This window comes from Mercenaria mercenaria, chromosome 10, assembly GCF_021730395.1.
Source record: "Mercenaria mercenaria strain notata chromosome 10, MADL_Memer_1, whole genome shotgun sequence".
Classification (NCBI taxonomy): Eukaryota; Metazoa; Mollusca; class Bivalvia; order Venerida; family Veneridae; genus Mercenaria; species Mercenaria mercenaria.
In genome coordinates, this window is record NC_069370.1 from 24,324,771 (window position 1) to 24,341,672 (window position 16,902).

The window sequence follows — 16,902 nt, forward strand, 5'->3', positions numbered from 1 at the left end:
ATGCATGTGGTACATTCATCACTTTTTGACAGTTTCGGGTCGCATGGATATTGATTGCAAACTTGTTTTGTGATTGGTGTCATTAGTCAAAGTGTCAAGCACAGTGTCTTGTGATCTTGAATAATCACATACCTTTGGGTGGTGATGGGTAATGGGGCTAATAATTTTAGAGTTTGTTTATCAAAAGTATTTCATGAATCTTACAACTTACATATTTTAAGAAATATAGCGTAGGCTAGGCATTGATTTTGGCGAAGTTGCTAGCATTACTATACCTTGTAATATTTAGACGAACTGTTTGAATTTTAACTCTGCCACTCTCCTTGTTGAAACTATTAAAATGTGAATTTAATAGGTTGTACAATTATGTAAGGATTTTTTGTTCCTGAAATTATAGTTTAAAGAGTATGTTAGTCATGTTAGCTGGACAAAGGAAGCTGGTACTTCTGTGTAATAATTTCTCAAAACTTTCCTCATAAAAGAATTCAGATAAGTATTGGAATTTGATCAGTGGCATTTGTTCAACATAAACATTATTTTTTGCTTAAAACACGTATTTCCATGTAATTCTTGAAATGGGTTAACATTTCATAAGATGTTTAAAATTTCTAGTTTCTGTTTAACAGAAATAAGTGTAAATGAGCCAACAATAAAATTGATTTACTAGAAAGAAACAAACAGAATAGAAAATCTTTAAATAATTAATAAAATGCCATCAATTTAAAAGCATACATAAATCAGAATGGTTAACATAAGGCAACAGTAAAGTACATAGAGGAACTATTTATCGATATGACATATAGGCGTGGCGTGTAATCTAAAAATAAACCTGTGTGATGGAAAAGTATCGGACGTAAATAAATTGTTTTATAAAGGCGTGTTTAAAGTTTTAATATATTTTAAAGGTTTTAAAGTTATTAAATAAAGTAGTAGTGCATAGACTTAGTTCATTGGCAGTGGCAGCCTTTATGCATGGCTTGTGTGTGAATCAGGAAAGTAACCGCGGGGCTCCTCTTGGATGATTTTATTAAACAAAATGTATGAAATTATTACTACTTTATATAACTTTGGTCAATTTAACAAAATTAGAGTGAAATAAAACATTACAAAAAAAAAACAACCTGAAATTTCATGGTAACTCTTATAAAACAAGTCAGGGTTGTCATTAAAGCGGGGAAATACTTGTATTCGAAGCAAATATGATGGTACCTACAGAACACGAGTTTCTCGTGTTATTAGACTGTGTCTGTATCAAATATATAACAAATAAAACGATTACTGTATACACTTTTTATTTTTAGTTTTATACTTCTATTTTTTCTGCACATGAGACATTTTTAATGGTTCATTAACAAATTATTACAGTAAAAACTAGTTCTCGACTAAACAAAATTCTTCCAGCCTCTTGTTTGTGCAGTATTTAAAAAATCAAAGTGCTAAAAAACCAGTAACTGAACAAGTTCTCGACTAAAGAGAATTCTTCCAGCCTGTTGGTCGTGCAGTATTTAAAAATCAAAGTACTAAAAAACCAGCAACTGAACAAGTTCTCGACTTAACAAAATTCTTCCAGCCTGTTGTTCGTGCAGTATTTAAAAATCAAAGTACTAAAAAGGCAGCAACTGATTGGTAACGACTGAAAGAAATGTGTTTCTAAAATACGAGTGTCTTTCATGCGAAATTCATTATGTAGACAAGTACACATGTATATTAATTATTATACGGAATGCAACTTGAATAATTCCGCCTTCACAAATATTCACTCTGTAGTTAATGACGCTACTTTTGCTCTCCTGCACTCTGATTGAAGTAGTGAATCAAAGTATCTGAAGTCTTTACCTTCCGAACGTTCTGGGAGCAAGCGGTTTGGCACATCACCGGTAGCTTTCCCCTTCATAAGCACACAGACAGGTGCAACTTTGAACAGATGGTCAATGTACCTGTTACACAGGTCTACTGTCATATTGCTGTACCAGAACTGTGTGATTGACTTTACGAGCTCGTCCTTCGTTCTAGGTTCATCCTTCGCTATCGAACGTTTCAACTGGCTCCAAACCATCTCTATTGGATTAAGATCCGGTGACTCTGAAAAATAAGGATTCATATACATTTAAACAATCAAATACTGTTTATAACTGTAAACAATATTATAAATAACTCAGTTGTTTTCATGAACAATATACTGAAGTTGAATAGCGAACAGTGTAGATAATGATCAGACTGCACGGATGTGTCTTACAGTAACACTTTCCTAGTTACATTTCTAAAACGGACTTCTCTATCGCCAAATTCAAACAGAACTATTTATAGTTTAGAGATGTTTTCATGAACGATTAACTTGCTGAATAGCTAACAGTGCAGTTCCTGAAATATAATTATAACTTGTACAATGTATGAAACTTTTAGTTACTGTTCAGATTACTTACCCGATGGCCATACATTCCACCAGTTGATGCCATTCTCTCTCATAAATTCCTGAGTTAACTTTGACTTATGCTTGGGGTCATTGTCCTGTTGGAAGCGATGACCATCCGGATATACATGGTGAATGAAGGGTAACAACATATCTTTTAACACGGATTCAGTAAAAAACTTGCTGTCCATAATTCCTTCAAAAATAAGAATTTTTGTGGGTCCTCTACGACTGATACCGGCCCACACATGAACTTTTAACGGGTGTTTTGGTTTCGGTAAGGAGTGACTCATTGTACCTATTTGTCTGTATGTGGTGGTTTTATTGTTGTGTAGTTGTATAGAAGATTCGTCTGTGAATATAATGTCGCTCAAGGAATCGTTAACTGCTATCAAGTTCTCGCAGAATACCACACGTGGCATGGTGTTCGGTCCTCGTACCATCTGCGCATACCTTGGTTTGTCATTAGTGTAACCCGCTGCCTTTATAACCGATTTTGTCGTTGTCAAGGAAAATTCTGCACCGTCTTCTTTTAATTCTTTGTGTAACTCCACAGCAGATTGATACGGGTTTAGCCCAAGTGATTTTTTTACAATTTCAATGTCTCTGTTACTGATTTTGGTGAATTTTTTAACGTTCTGTTCACTTGTTACATTATAAGGATCAAAGTATCCATTCTGATAATTCCTTATCCAGTACGAAATAACGTGCCTTGGTATGTCCTGTCCTTGTGCATTCAGAGATTTTAAGATATCACGATTTCGTTTGCCTGACTTATACAAGTCAATGATTTTTAATTTAACACTGTGATTAACTCGACGATTTTTACTCATTTTCTCTTGAATAACTATGTATTGCTAGCAATCACTTGTTCAAATTATAAAGATTTCTGAAGTGAGTGGGCATGATCCGTGTACTTATAATACAGGTGTCAAGTTTGACACCCATGTGTATTGTCTATTAGTACAAATACTATGTGTATTGCATAATGTGTATTGTCAATTTGACAGCCGTGTGTGTTGTCAACAATGGTTGAATTTGAATTTAATATTTTTAAAAGTGTCATTTTGGTCAAGTAGCACCCTGTTTCTTGTATACATGTATGTATATCATCGTGGCATGGGACAGCGTATTGTATTGGCAAGATATTAGCATTTAAATTATGTCAATTAAATTCTAAAGTAACATGTATGTTGCCATCCCTAATCACGGCATGTATGAATGAAAGGTGTAACATCGTGACACGTGCTGATGTATTATTATTATACCAGATTTATTAAATTTTATGTATGACATAAGTATTTGAAATTAAACGCGTGATTTATGTCAAAGTTGCGGATTGTATCAGTGTATTAGAATTAAAAGAAAATTGACAAGATATTGGCTATGATTTGTAGCTTTTTATTTTATTATTATTATACGCACCTTGTAAAGTGTTACAATTATAAATAAGATTCAACTATGGAACAACCACTTGTAAAAAATCTCGTATATAAAATGTTCTGTTCTGTTAATTTGATGCTCAGTGAATTAAACAGATGTGTAGATATTGTGCCCATTGTATATAATGTACCTTATTAAATTTCATAAGATCTGTTAGGTTTTATCATAGCTGCCTACATTTAAAATCATAGTTAACTATTTTATACGGCTTTTTACTTATAGCTAGCTAATCCTATACAATTCTATATCTTTGTACGTATAAACATGTATATATACATGTATACTTTGATTTTTTAATAGCAATACATGATATAATTAAAAGATGTGCAATGAAATTATTGAATAGATTTGGTAGACTTTGGTAACTTGATAGATCTATCCTTGTCATTCAGTCTTAGATTCAAACATGCAGAACTATCTTAAAGAAATACATCAGTCATTACATTCACATTTCCGAATAAAGAATTTTATTCATTTATCATTTATCATTGAATGCACGCAGACAATCAAGCATGTAAGAGATTATGTCTTGTGACTTGATCACTGTTTGAGATAAGAGTTATCAAAGCGCTATCGCTTTTTGCTTAAGTGGATTAAAGTCATTTTAAAAATAAAATTGCTCTTTTATAAAGAAAGATTCGCTATCAGCCTCTGATGTATAATAAAATTAATTTCGTTTTGTGTTTCAGATTATGGTAGACGGAGTTTATAAGGTTCAGTGGGGAAGGAAGGACGAGGTTGACACAGCGGTGGTGATCGCAGCGGGCAGTGAGAAGGAGATGAAGGCAGAATGCAAGAAGTTACAACGCGAGCCTGTCGCACATACCGCAACATCCGTTGCTACGACGAAAACAAAGGTAATTACGTAGTGACAAGTCTACATATATTTTCACAGTAGTTAAGTGTAAAAGTCATTTCTTTCTTGCATAAAGCAGTCTTGTCACATAATAATTTTAGTTAAAAATTAGAGACAGCAGCAAAGTTTCTGGTGTAAGTGACAAATGTAAACACGCGAGAATTTCGAATTTGCATAAGGGGACAATAAGTGTTCTCTTAATTAATTCGAACAAATGTGACGCGCCAGTTGAAACGGGTAGTTTGGCTGAATGACGTTAATTGGTACCATTGCTTAAGCGTAGTGTACGTTTATACGTTTGAACAGAAATTTATTTACATGTGAAATAAAATATAAATTTTCTGAAACTGTAAAAAGCATTTTAATCAAGACTGACATACAGTTTATTTTCCTTTTTCAGACTCCAAAGCCGAGACAGCCCGCCAGTGTGATACGGTTGTATCTCCACCTGGGTTTTACCCAGAGACAACTGTAACTGTGAGCGGTGGGTCAATCACAGTGTCGACATCATCTCCGGTCAGCGCAGCAACGACAGGGGTACAGGCCGTTACTACATCCGCCGTGACAACAGCCATGTCTTCATCAGCACTGACGGTTGTACCAGCCATCACGTCATCCGTCGTGAGCACAGAAATATCGACGCAAGCAGCATCGCCGACGTCAGTCGAACCTGCCGTGCATGCTGTGCCTTCAGGCGACACTCCAACAACATCACGTCCTGGATTCATAAGCAGAACAGGCCGTCCAACGGGATTTGGACCACTCCAGAGCAACTTGTTGGCATTGGAGGCATCCGTTAGGTCTATGGCAGCGGAACAGATTAACTTACGAAAGCTTTTCGAAGCCGAGAGACGCGAACGAAGGGAGATGGAGGGGAAGTAAAAGTAATGAGGGCTCTGCTAGAGAGCATCGCGTGTAAGCTGGAAGATATGAATATCAACAACAACACCGTTAGGCCTACAAGCACCGACGATCAGGAAGTGCCAGCTCAACACCATATTCCAATTGAGGACCTTCGAGACCTTCACAAGGCGTCATCTGGACCTGGGAACATGGCGGCACATCTAGTGCAACGTCTTTATCCAGAACTTTTTGGAGTGACGAACTTACGATATATGTACAGTTGGAATGGCGGGGAAATCTAAATAAGAAAGAGCTGTGCGAGGAAGGAAGGTTGTTGTGCAGCAGTATGTGTGTACGTTCTATCCGGAGGTGAAAGACCAAAGACTGTGGAAGGATGTTGTAGTTCCTAAGGTTAACGAACTTTTACGCCGTGTGAGCAGACAAGAACGTAAACAGAAAAAGCAGTCAACGACGTGCAATCAAGAACAAAGTCCAGCACTCAGCATGCCAGATATAAACTTTTCGTACGTGTCCGACGACTTTGTGTCATATATGAACCTGTGAGAAATATGAGACTTTCGAAAGAAACAGCATTGTACAAAGTTGCGTTTAAATGAATCTGTGTTCTTCTTAATGTATATACATGTCGTTTTTTTATCCAAAAAAATAACTAAAATAGAGTACTCCGATTTTTGCTTTACTTACAAAGACCCACTAGCTCCATGTTTTGTATATATGTTTTGCTACTGTAGTTTTAGTTTGATCTTTGTGTATTTAAAACCGCCAAACACAGTTGTTAGGTATTGAATAAATTCTGTAGTTTTCATGTATACATTACATATGTCTGTCTATAAATACAATAAAGCATTTCTACTTCTTTTTTTGTGTGTTTAATATAATTATGCTTACTACTGTTATCATTCTCCAAAACCCCAATACTGCATTCTCTCCCTATCTCAAGACGTAATTCTCAGTGGACTGCTTTCGCCGATACCATGGACTTCTATACCTTTACATTTGTATATCAGGTATGCATTGAAATATCCTTCCAAGGGATTATAGAATTGTGTGAAAATGTTGAAGCTCCATGTATAATATAAATGTTCGGCAAAATGCCTTCTTTTGAGTAATTTAAGGCAACATTTTTTCCGTTCAATGGGCGTGGCTTAAATAAATTTCTTGCTTGAAATTCCTCTAAAGAATACATCTTGCCGAAATTTTAGAACTAGTGGTGGAGGGGGGTCATGCCTGGACCCCTGGATTACCGAACATGAATCAGTAAAAAAGCAATTAGTCTAAAACAGGTGTGAATGAACAGAACACTACAGTTTTCAAGACAACAGATGCACTGTAAATATTGTTTGATCAAAAAGCATATAATTATAATACGCAGGTATTTACGTGTTGCATTATCAAAAGCAATAATTAAATTTAATATAGTTCGATTAAATCAAATTCGTAAATATTTACAGCTGTTAATTTAGGGAATAAATTGTGTATATTATATTTCCGGTTAAGAACGACAAACTTTTAATGCATTTAAGTAGGATATAAATTGAGGTCTAATTTTATGTAATTAACCTGAATTTTAGTATCATAACGAAGCACTGGATTTGAGTATCACGATGAAACAACCTTTAAATAATTAACGTGCGTAAACGAACTGAAATTGAATGAAAACTCAGACATGCAAACAATGATAAAGGAATTATAAATTCAACATGCGAAAACAGTTGAATGAAACAAACTTAAAAATATATGAAAACTCAAACATGATAACGAAACTGTCAAATAGCAGCAGCCGTGAAAGATTTTACAATTAGAACGAAATTGTACTAAATGTACATAATTCAAATATATATAGATCTATTAAAAAGTATGCAAATGAAGACACATTAATTGAATGCACGTTAAACTGTGAATGTTTACATTTCACGGCGGCTGCTTAACTCCAATACGCACGCTTGTAATATACCGTACCTGAATAAAAAAGAAATTATTAATATTGTTTTAAAGGCAATTAAATACATTTGTAGAATGCACTTAATTTATCTTGAACTATTCTTTTTTTTATTTTATAAAATATTCATTTCCTATAAATTTTAACCCCGTGACCACCGCAATTCCACCGCAACGGACACCGGAAAACCACCGCGATCACTTATTCGACGGTACTGTAACGATCGTGTTTAATTGACCGTGGTGGTCAAACGGGTGTCCGACCACCGCAATTTGACACCCAAATTAAAAAACGAACACCGAGGTCGGGTGATTTATGTAGACTACGCGCTGCCTGTAGTGTAGCATGTTAAAGTGAAGTGTCACTGGTAATAAACATAAAATAATAATCCAGTTTGTTGAACAAATTATATATACTATTTGTTCAACAAACTGGATTAGCATGTGCCATGTAATTGGAAAGTAATTAAAATGTAATTGTCAATTACACCCTAGAACTGTTCTGTAATTAATTAAATTACAATTACATGTAATTGATAAATGACCCAATTACAAATTACATTCAATTACTTAGGAAATGTAATTTAATTGCAATTAATTACAATTACATTTTTAATTACCCCAGGTCTGCAAACAATCTCCCTATTGATTTCATATTCCAATTTGAAATCCATGAATTTATTGTCATGAAATAAATTTTTAGACCTAAACCACAAAACTTTGTACCCATGAAAATAAATGATTTCATAGTAGATGGATTCTTAAGTGTCATCATCCGGATAGACAGTATATGGAGGCTGTACTGGACAGTCAGGGGTGTAACTGTTTTAAGTTATGTAACCTATTTCAGTTACTTTTTCAAGCATTTTATAACCTGTTTTAGTTATAAAATGTAGTTAACTCAGGTAAGTTGTTCAAAAAAAGTCTTTTTGCTGTTCTCACAAAGTGACCTTTAAAGTGAAACTAGTAGCAAACTGTGGTTAATCAAATTCTCTTAGTCTGAGCATGACCTGACAAGCATAACGGGATATTAAGAGTTTTATAGCTTTAAAACGTTTGCGTAAACTTTATCAGCCTTGCGTAAAATTATTTTACTGCATAGCTGGAAAGATAAAAGGTCAAGGATTCAAGAAATAATTGCATTAGTCTCATTCATAATGAAGAATTGGCACAGGAGGGCTTCGTAATATTTTATGATAACTGAAACAAGTTATGAAAGTTTAAGCAATAACTCAGAAGGGTTATAAACTGCGATAACTTGAAACAGTTACACCCCTGACCTGCTGGAGTTGTGTATGGTAGGTAGGCAATTCTTTTTTTTTTTTTTTTTTTGTTGGGGGGGGGGATTATACTTTTACCAGTAGATATATGATCATTTCTTACAGAAAATTTCTTCAGTAAAAATAAGACAAATCTATATATGATGTATAAAAGGATGAAATTAAATAATACAATTTAAACTTTCTTAATTATTATTTTGTTAAAATATAATAGCGTCACTTGTCATATTGCAACTTAAAAAAAATTTGATCAGCATTGTCAAATAAAAACTTTTGGGGCGCAGCATTTTACGTGGGTAGGTAGGGAGACAGCAAACAAACATATTTTTAGTTTTGGCCTCATTTATAAAATTATTTACCTCATTTGGATGATGTACAGAGAGCACAACCAAGGTCACTTGACTTGGTCCAAGATCAAGGTCATACCTTGAAGTCAAATGTCAAATACCTTAAACTATTTTGTGCTCCATATCTTTTAAATTGTTGGGAAGATTTTCGTAAAACCAGTATCAGTTGTTTATCGCTTCAAGACATGCTTATTTATGGAAATCTTTTTAAAAAATCTCCTGTGAAACAGATGATCTAGTATCAAAACAGATTTTCTTTTGTGAACCTCTACACAACTTTTTCAAAATTTTCTAAAGTTTGTTAATTTAGCATGCCACCTTGTGGTCCATGGAAAAATAAGTTAGTGTCAAACACTAGTCAAGGGTCAAGGTCATAAATGATCACTTGACTGAAATTTGGAAGGCCCTTTTAGGAGAGTGCGTTTTGGTGGGGTATGCAAGTTTTGCAAACAACTCTGTTTTTGTACCCCCTGACAACAAAGTTGTAAGGGGGAGTATACTGGTTTCAGGTTGCCTGTCTGTCCGTCCGTCTGTCTGTCCGTAGACACAATCTTGTGCGCACCATCTCTCCTCATCCCCTTGACACAATTTAATGAAATTTCACACAAGTGATCAGTAACAACAGTAGTTGTGCATGGGGCATGTGAGGTTCTTTCAGAAAAAAAACTTGCAGAGTTATGGGACTTTGTTTTTTGTTACTATACTATATACATAGACACAATCTTGTGCGCACCATCTCTCCTCATCCCCTTGACACAATTTAATGAAACTTCACACAAGTGATCAGTAACAACAGTAGTTGTGCATGGGGCATGTTAGGTTCTTTAATGACAAAAATTGCTGAGTTATGGGACTTTGTTTCTTGTTAACATGCTATGTACAGGCAGTCTGCATATGCAGTCTTGTGCGCGCCTAATCTTCCGAACCCTTGCACACAATTTAATGAAACTTCACACAAGTGATCAGTACCAACCCTAGTTGTGCATGGTGCATGTTACGTTCTTTTAGATAAATATTCTGCATAGTTATGGGACTTTGTTTTTTGTTACTATACTGTATACATACAGTCTATATACATACAGTCCACATAATTATGCAATCTTGTGTGCGTCAAATTGCAATGTACTGTGTCAGTGCATGTGGGGGGTACATTCATCACCTTTAGTGATAGCTCTAGTTTCGTTAGGTCAGATGAATATTCAGACTGAAAACATTGTTTTGTGGGTGTCATTAGGTCAAAGGTCAAGGTCACAGTGATCTTGTGACTGAAAATTGCACATTCCACCTTTTGGGTTGTGGGGTGGATGGGGTTAGGGGGCAATATATATTTTGTTGTCAGCTTTGGTTTTACAAACAGTTATTTCCATGTCTTCACCTTACCTAAACTTTTTGAAATGAACAAGTGAGCGAGGAGGAAATGGATTGTTTCTGACTGGAAGTGCTGAGCATTACTTATAGCTTTGTAACTATTAAGCAACTGATTTGGTTTTAACTCTGCCACATTCTTCCTTGTTGAAACTTTCCAAACTGCTGATTTTCATAAGGTTGTTCACAATTTATGTTAAAGAGATTTTATTTGAATTCCAGTACCATCTGTTTTAGAAGAAAATATAGTTAGTTTTAGGCTTGGAGAAAGAGCTGGTTTTCTGCTGTAAATTCAACCCACCCACCCCCAACTTCCCCCTCCAATAAACCAGAATTGCAGATAAAGATATTGTGGTATTCTGTATCAGACTGGCATCTTGTTCAACATAAACAGTTTTTTGTTGTTTAACAACAGTATATTCCATTGTAATTTCTTGAAAATGAGGATATGAACATTCATTTAAAGATGTTAATATATTTTTTCAGTGTTGTTATACAGGAAGAGATAGTGGGTCAGCTGCCAGCTCCACAATACCAAAACTTGATAATACAGCATATGGATATAGCAGAACCTCTAGCTACATTAAAACAGTTGTTAGAACTTAGATTACAGTGTTCCCTCTCAGATCATCAGTTCTACCTTCAAGATAGCATACCGGTATAATATCTTTACAGTTTCATTCTTTCTTATTAACTTATCATACATATATTGTCTGATTTTTGAAAATATGTATAAGGTATTGTCATTTTTAGCTCACTGTTTTACAAATAAAGTGAGTTTTGTCATCCTTGAGCGTGTCGCGTCGCGTCTCGTCGGCGTTGCCTGGTAATTTTATGTTTAGGTCAGCTTTTTCCTAAACTATCTTAAAGCTATTGTTTGAAACTTGGTAAGTACTTGTTCAATCTTATAAATTGCATGTCACTGATGATATTAGTCAAGTCAAACGTCACGTCTTCCTGGTCATAGGTCTAATAGAAACTTGTGACCACTTAAGGTCACTTTTCATGGACTTATGAAAATTGTCAGAATGTTCATCTGATGTTAGTTTTATGTTTAGGTCAACTTTTGTCCCTTAATACTCATAGCTTTTGCTTCTGCAAAACTTGGAATACGTTCACATCAAATGCAGACCTCGTCATTCAAGGAAACATACATGACTCATCTTGTCTTTTTGCAAGAATTATTGTTTTGGTATCATTAGAAAATCAGTTTGTCTTGGTTAAGTTTTTGTTTGGTCAGCTTTTATCCTAAATATCAAAGCTATTCCTTTAAAACTTGCAACATATGTTCACCATCAAAAGCTGACTCTGTACAGCAAGAAACATAACTCCATCTTGCTTTTTGCAAGAATTATGGCCCCTTTTGGACTTAGAAAATATCAGATTTTCTTGGTTAAGTTTTATGTTTAGGTCAGCTTTTTCTCCTTAAACTATCAAAGCTATTGCTTTAAAACTTGCAACTTGTTCACCATCATAAGCTGACCCTGTACAGCAAGCAACATAACTCCATCCTGCTTTTTGCTATAATTATTGCCCCTTTTGGACTTAGAAAAATCATTTTCTTGGTTGATATATTATGTTTAAGTCAACTTTTCTCATAAACTATCAAAGCTATTGCTTTAAAACTTGCAACGTTTTTCACCATCATGCACAGCAAGAACCGTAACTCTACATTGCTTTTTGCAAGAATTATGGCCCCTTTAGGACTTAGAAAATCTATTATACAAAAAAGCAGAGGAGCTTCTGCACCCGCAAGGTGCTGCTCTTGTTTTATTAGCTCACCAGAGTCAAAGGCTCAGGGTGAGCTATTAGGATCACTCGCCGTCCGTTGTCCGTAAACTTTTACTTTAAACGACATCTCCTCATAAACCGCTAGTCAAATTTCATCCAAACTTCACAGGAATGTTCCTTGGGTGAAGCTCTACAAAAATTGTTCAAAGAATTGAATTCCATGCAGAACTCTGGTTGCCATGGTAACAGAAAGGAAAAACTTTAAAAATCTTCTTCTCAAAAAGCAGAAGCCCTAGAGCTTAGATATTTGGTGTGAAGCATTGCCTAGTAGACCTCTACCAAGTTTGTTCAAATCATGACCCCGGGGTCACTTGATTTTACATGGGAAAATCTTAAAAAATCTTCTTCTCAAAAACCAGAAGGCCTAGAGCTTAGATATTTCACATGTAGCATTGCCTAGTGGACCTCTACAAAATTTGTTCAAATCATGACCCCATGGGTCAAAATTGACCCCCGCCCCAGGGGTCACTTGATTTTACATAGGAAAATCTTCAAAAATTTTCTAAAAATAAACCAGAAGGCCTAGATCTTAGATATTTGACATGTAGCATTGCCTAGTAGACTTCTACAAAATCTGTTCAAATCACGACCCCCAGGGTCAAATTGACCCCATCCCATGGGTTTACTTGATTGTACATAGAAAAATCTTCAAAATGTTCTAAAAATAAACCAGAAGGCCTAGAGCTGAGATATTTGACATGTAGCATTGCCTAGTGGACCTCTACAAAAGTTGTTCAAATCTTGACCCCTCAGGGTCAAATTGACTCAGCCCCAGGGGTTACTTGATTGTACATAGGGAAATCTTCATAAATTTGCTAAAAATAAACCAGAAGGCTTAGATACTTGATATGTAACATTGCCTAGTAGACTTCTACAAACTTTGTTCAAATCATGACCCCCAGGGTAAAATTGGCCCCACCCCAGGGGTTACTTGATTGTACATTGGAAAATCTTCCAAAAAAATTCTAAAAATCATCAGTTTGACATTTGAAACTTGTAGCTCATATTACTCTGGTGAGCGATCCAGGGTCATCATGACCCTCTTGTATTTTTCATAACCAATGGAAATGGATGATTGAAACTTCACATGTATACTTATTTACTGTGATGAACTGACTTGCATTGCAAAGGTTCCAAATTGTATTGCATTTTACAAAATTTTTGCCTCTTTTTTGACGTTCCAGTTCAGTGTTTATATGTAAGTTGGTATTGCAGTACCCTGTAATGGTAATCAATTGACCTAAAGCAAGTTGAAGTAAAAAATCCCACAATTCTGACAGAAGTTTATTTTGACAAAATTATTAAGAAAATTGCATTTTCAAGATTACCTTAAAGTGCTACTTCCTTTCATAGAGAGTAGCACATTAAGGTTATTTTTGAAATTCAAAACACACATAATTTTGTCCCAAAAAAAGGTCTGAATTGTGGGATTTTATACCTTAACTTGCTTTAGTTCAAACTTATAAAGTGCTACTTTCTTCCGTAGAGGGGCCTCTGTGGCTGAGTGGTTATGGTCGCAGGCTTCAAATTACTTGCCCTGGTTGCCCATCACCAATGTACAATTGTAGGTCCAAGCGTCACTCGAGGGATTGAATTCTTCATGTGAGGAAGCCATCCAGCTGGCTTATGGAAGGTTGGTGGTTCTACCCATGTGCCCACCGATGTTGAAATAATGCACAGAGGGGCACCAGGGGTCTTCCTCCACCATCAGGTTGTGGGGTGGGGGCTAGTTTTCCCTGTATAACTGTATGAACTGATTTCAGTTTTGACAGCAGTGTTCCTTGGGTAACCCTCTACCCAGTTTGTTCAAATCATTCTGTTTCATTCAGAAATGTGGCGGCCAGGGAGTGGGGCTAGTTTTTCCAAAAATCGCTGTGTTGAAAACTTTTAAAACCCTCTGAATCCACTAGCCCAATTTTAAAATAATTTTATAGCATTATTCCTGGTTCAAAAATTATTCATCTATGAATGTCAGGTGGTCAGTCAAGGACCATCATGGCTCTCTTGTGTTTTTTTTAAGCATTCTTAGTCCTCGAGTATGAGACAAAAGTGTGTGAAATGGTCCAACAGCTGTCTATCCAGTAGATATGACACTGAGATAGTGTCCTGTTAATGAATAATGGGGTTTGTTTTTATACTAGAAAATAGAAGAGAAAATTCTGTTCTGGAAAATTGGTTTAAATGGGGTCAAGTGGTAATATTATACAGAGTTTTATTTTATTGGTACATATATTATCTATAAATGGCTGTTTCAGCTTGACACAAAAAAGAGTTTAGTAGATCAATGTGTGCAGGGAGAGGGTATGGTACAGATCAACTTGGAAGTTAAATCTCAACCAGGTAAACTAATTCTCAGCTAACAAACAGTTTTTACCACTCTTAATCTATTGCACATCTGTCCATATATCCGCACTTTGCGTTTAACATCTCTTCTGAAACCATTTTGTTATAAGTTGGTGAAACTTGGCTAAGATATTCCAAAGTTGTTCAAATGATTCCACTAGGTTGCACATTGGGCCATAGCCTGGAATAGAAAAAACTTAAAACAACATCTCTGGGTTGTCTGATACTGAAATAATTTCACAGAAATGGTCTTCAGTTACCTATTCCAGTTCATCAAAAAGCATGGCCACTGGAGGTTATAGTCACCTATTTATTTGCATCTGTAGTTGAAACTTTGAAAACATTCTTGTCAGAAACTTTTGTCCCAATTTTAAAATAATTTCACACAAATGTGCCTTTGTTGACTCCCTACAGAGAGTTGAAATTATTTTGATTTGTACAAAAACACAGCCTCCAGATTGCAGAATCACCTTTCCTGGTGTGTGTGTGTGTGTGTATGTATATATATATATATATATATATATATATATATATATATCTTCAACAAACTTGGTCAGTAGCATCCAGGCATGTACTTTCTTTCAAGTTTGTTCAGTTGTACCTTCATGGGCTGCCAGTGCTTAAAATAGAAAAATATTTAAATGACTTTTCTTGAACTGCTTGATAGATCTTCATCAATCTTGGTCTGTAGCATCATTATAAAGGCCTTTTCCAGTTTTGTTCAAATCCATAATAGAGGCTGTTGGAGCTAGAATTAGACATACCTTTAAACAACTCATTTTAATGACCCACTTGATGGATCTTCATCAAAGTTGGTCTATAGGTGGATTTTCCAGCTTACGTTGTCCAGCGTCAACATTTTTACTTAAACATCTTCTCCTGAAACTACTTGTCAGAATTGTTGGCATAAATCATAAGGTTTGATCTACGCTAAATCATTCTGTCTCAGATCTGATGACATTTTCTCAAATAATAAACTTGTTAAAACATACCTGTAGAAAACATCTTAGAGGTCAAATTGTTTAGTGCTTAGTCCATTTTTGGACCTCTTGTTGTGGACTTCAAAATTTTCTTCCTCCCAGTATTGATATCCTTCCTGTTGCAGAAATATGCACCAAAATATGTACGCATACTTTTGTATAATTGCAGGATTGTTCTTTGATTATAATTATTGTGTTTACATTGTTGATTTATGTTTTTGCAGGAATGAAACCAAAGATTAATATTCTTGACATTCTTAAACCAGCAGAGGAGGTAGAATCAAATATAATTGAACAGAGTAAGTATTCATTTTTGTATCCTCATGAAAACATATTTGCAGGTAGTTTATTGGACATTTTTTGTGTGTCAAAAATATTCAAGAAAATTTCTTTTAACTGTAGCCTTTAAAAACTCTTAATGTATTGTGAAACAGTTCTTGCTCTACCAATAGAGCTTTACACTTATACAGTTCATGTGGCTCCATTTATCATCAGTTAAGGACAGAGCGTAACACATAATCCCAGAAGTATATTCTGAGCAAACTGCTAACCTGCCAGTTGCCAATATATACAGATATTATATAAACTATTTTGTTTTAAAGACATAGAATCAAGTTATGCTAGCAAACTTACTAATTTTCATTCATAGGTCTTCTCTAGAAGAAAAGTAAATATCTTACCTTTCTGTATATTTATATAGAAATTCAAATAGAACATTATACTTTATAAAAGGGTATTTTATTTGCATGTTTCAGTAATGTTAAAAAAACAAAGTACATGACCTTAATTGGATTTACTGTTGTACCTGACAGTCTAGTGTCCACAAATGTGGGGACTACTGTAAGGGTTGACCCTGATTTCTGCCTCGTAATACACTAGACTGTGTTAGAATATTTGTACTTGTAGTGTAAATTGTGTAAAAAATTCATGTGTATTTAACAAGACACAAGGTCTTGTATTTTGCACTTTGTATACATCTTTTAGGTGCTGTCCCCCAGAGCTCATCAACATCTGCAAAAGTTGTAGTTCCTGCAGACGAAACAGAAAATATCACAAGATGGATTGTAGATCAAAATTTTCGACGAGAACAGGAGCGATTAAAAATACCATTTGGTTAGTTACAATAGGTAGTGAAAGAAGTGTATGCAATGTTCAGGGTTTTGAAATTTAAGCAAAGCAGACCAAATGTTTTCAAACTGAGTGATATGACATGGCTGGTTGTATAACTCAGGCCTGAATTTTGTCAAAATTGTGCCCCGTTTTACATAGAAATTTTATGAAAGTT

General features: G+C 35.1%; 2 protein-coding genes across 4 annotated transcripts in view; both read left to right on the forward strand.

Annotated features, from left to right (window-relative positions):
* LOC123559629 (GA-binding protein alpha chain-like) overlaps positions 1-16,902 on the forward strand; it is a 36,818-nt gene that overhangs the window by 9,825 nt on the left and 10,091 nt on the right. For all 3 annotated transcript variants that reach the window (XM_045351596.2, XM_045351595.2, XM_045351597.2), the window contains exons 5-8: positions 10,990-11,161; positions 14,550-14,634; positions 15,842-15,916; positions 16,602-16,730. In XM_045351596.2, coding sequence (XP_045207531.2) covers positions 10,990-11,161; positions 14,550-14,634; positions 15,842-15,916; positions 16,602-16,730 — 461 coding nt within the window. The remainder of the gene's footprint in view (positions 1-10,989; positions 11,162-14,549; positions 14,635-15,841; positions 15,917-16,601; positions 16,731-16,902) is intronic.
* Positions 848-6,269, forward strand: LOC128559836 (uncharacterized). Its single transcript, XM_053552532.1, has 3 exons — positions 848-1,038; positions 4,543-4,710; positions 5,110-6,269. The coding sequence occupies exons 2-3, from the start codon at positions 4,644-4,646 to the stop codon at positions 5,589-5,591; spliced, it is 549 nt and encodes a 182-aa protein (XP_053408507.1). The 5' UTR covers positions 848-1,038; positions 4,543-4,643; the 3' UTR covers positions 5,592-6,269.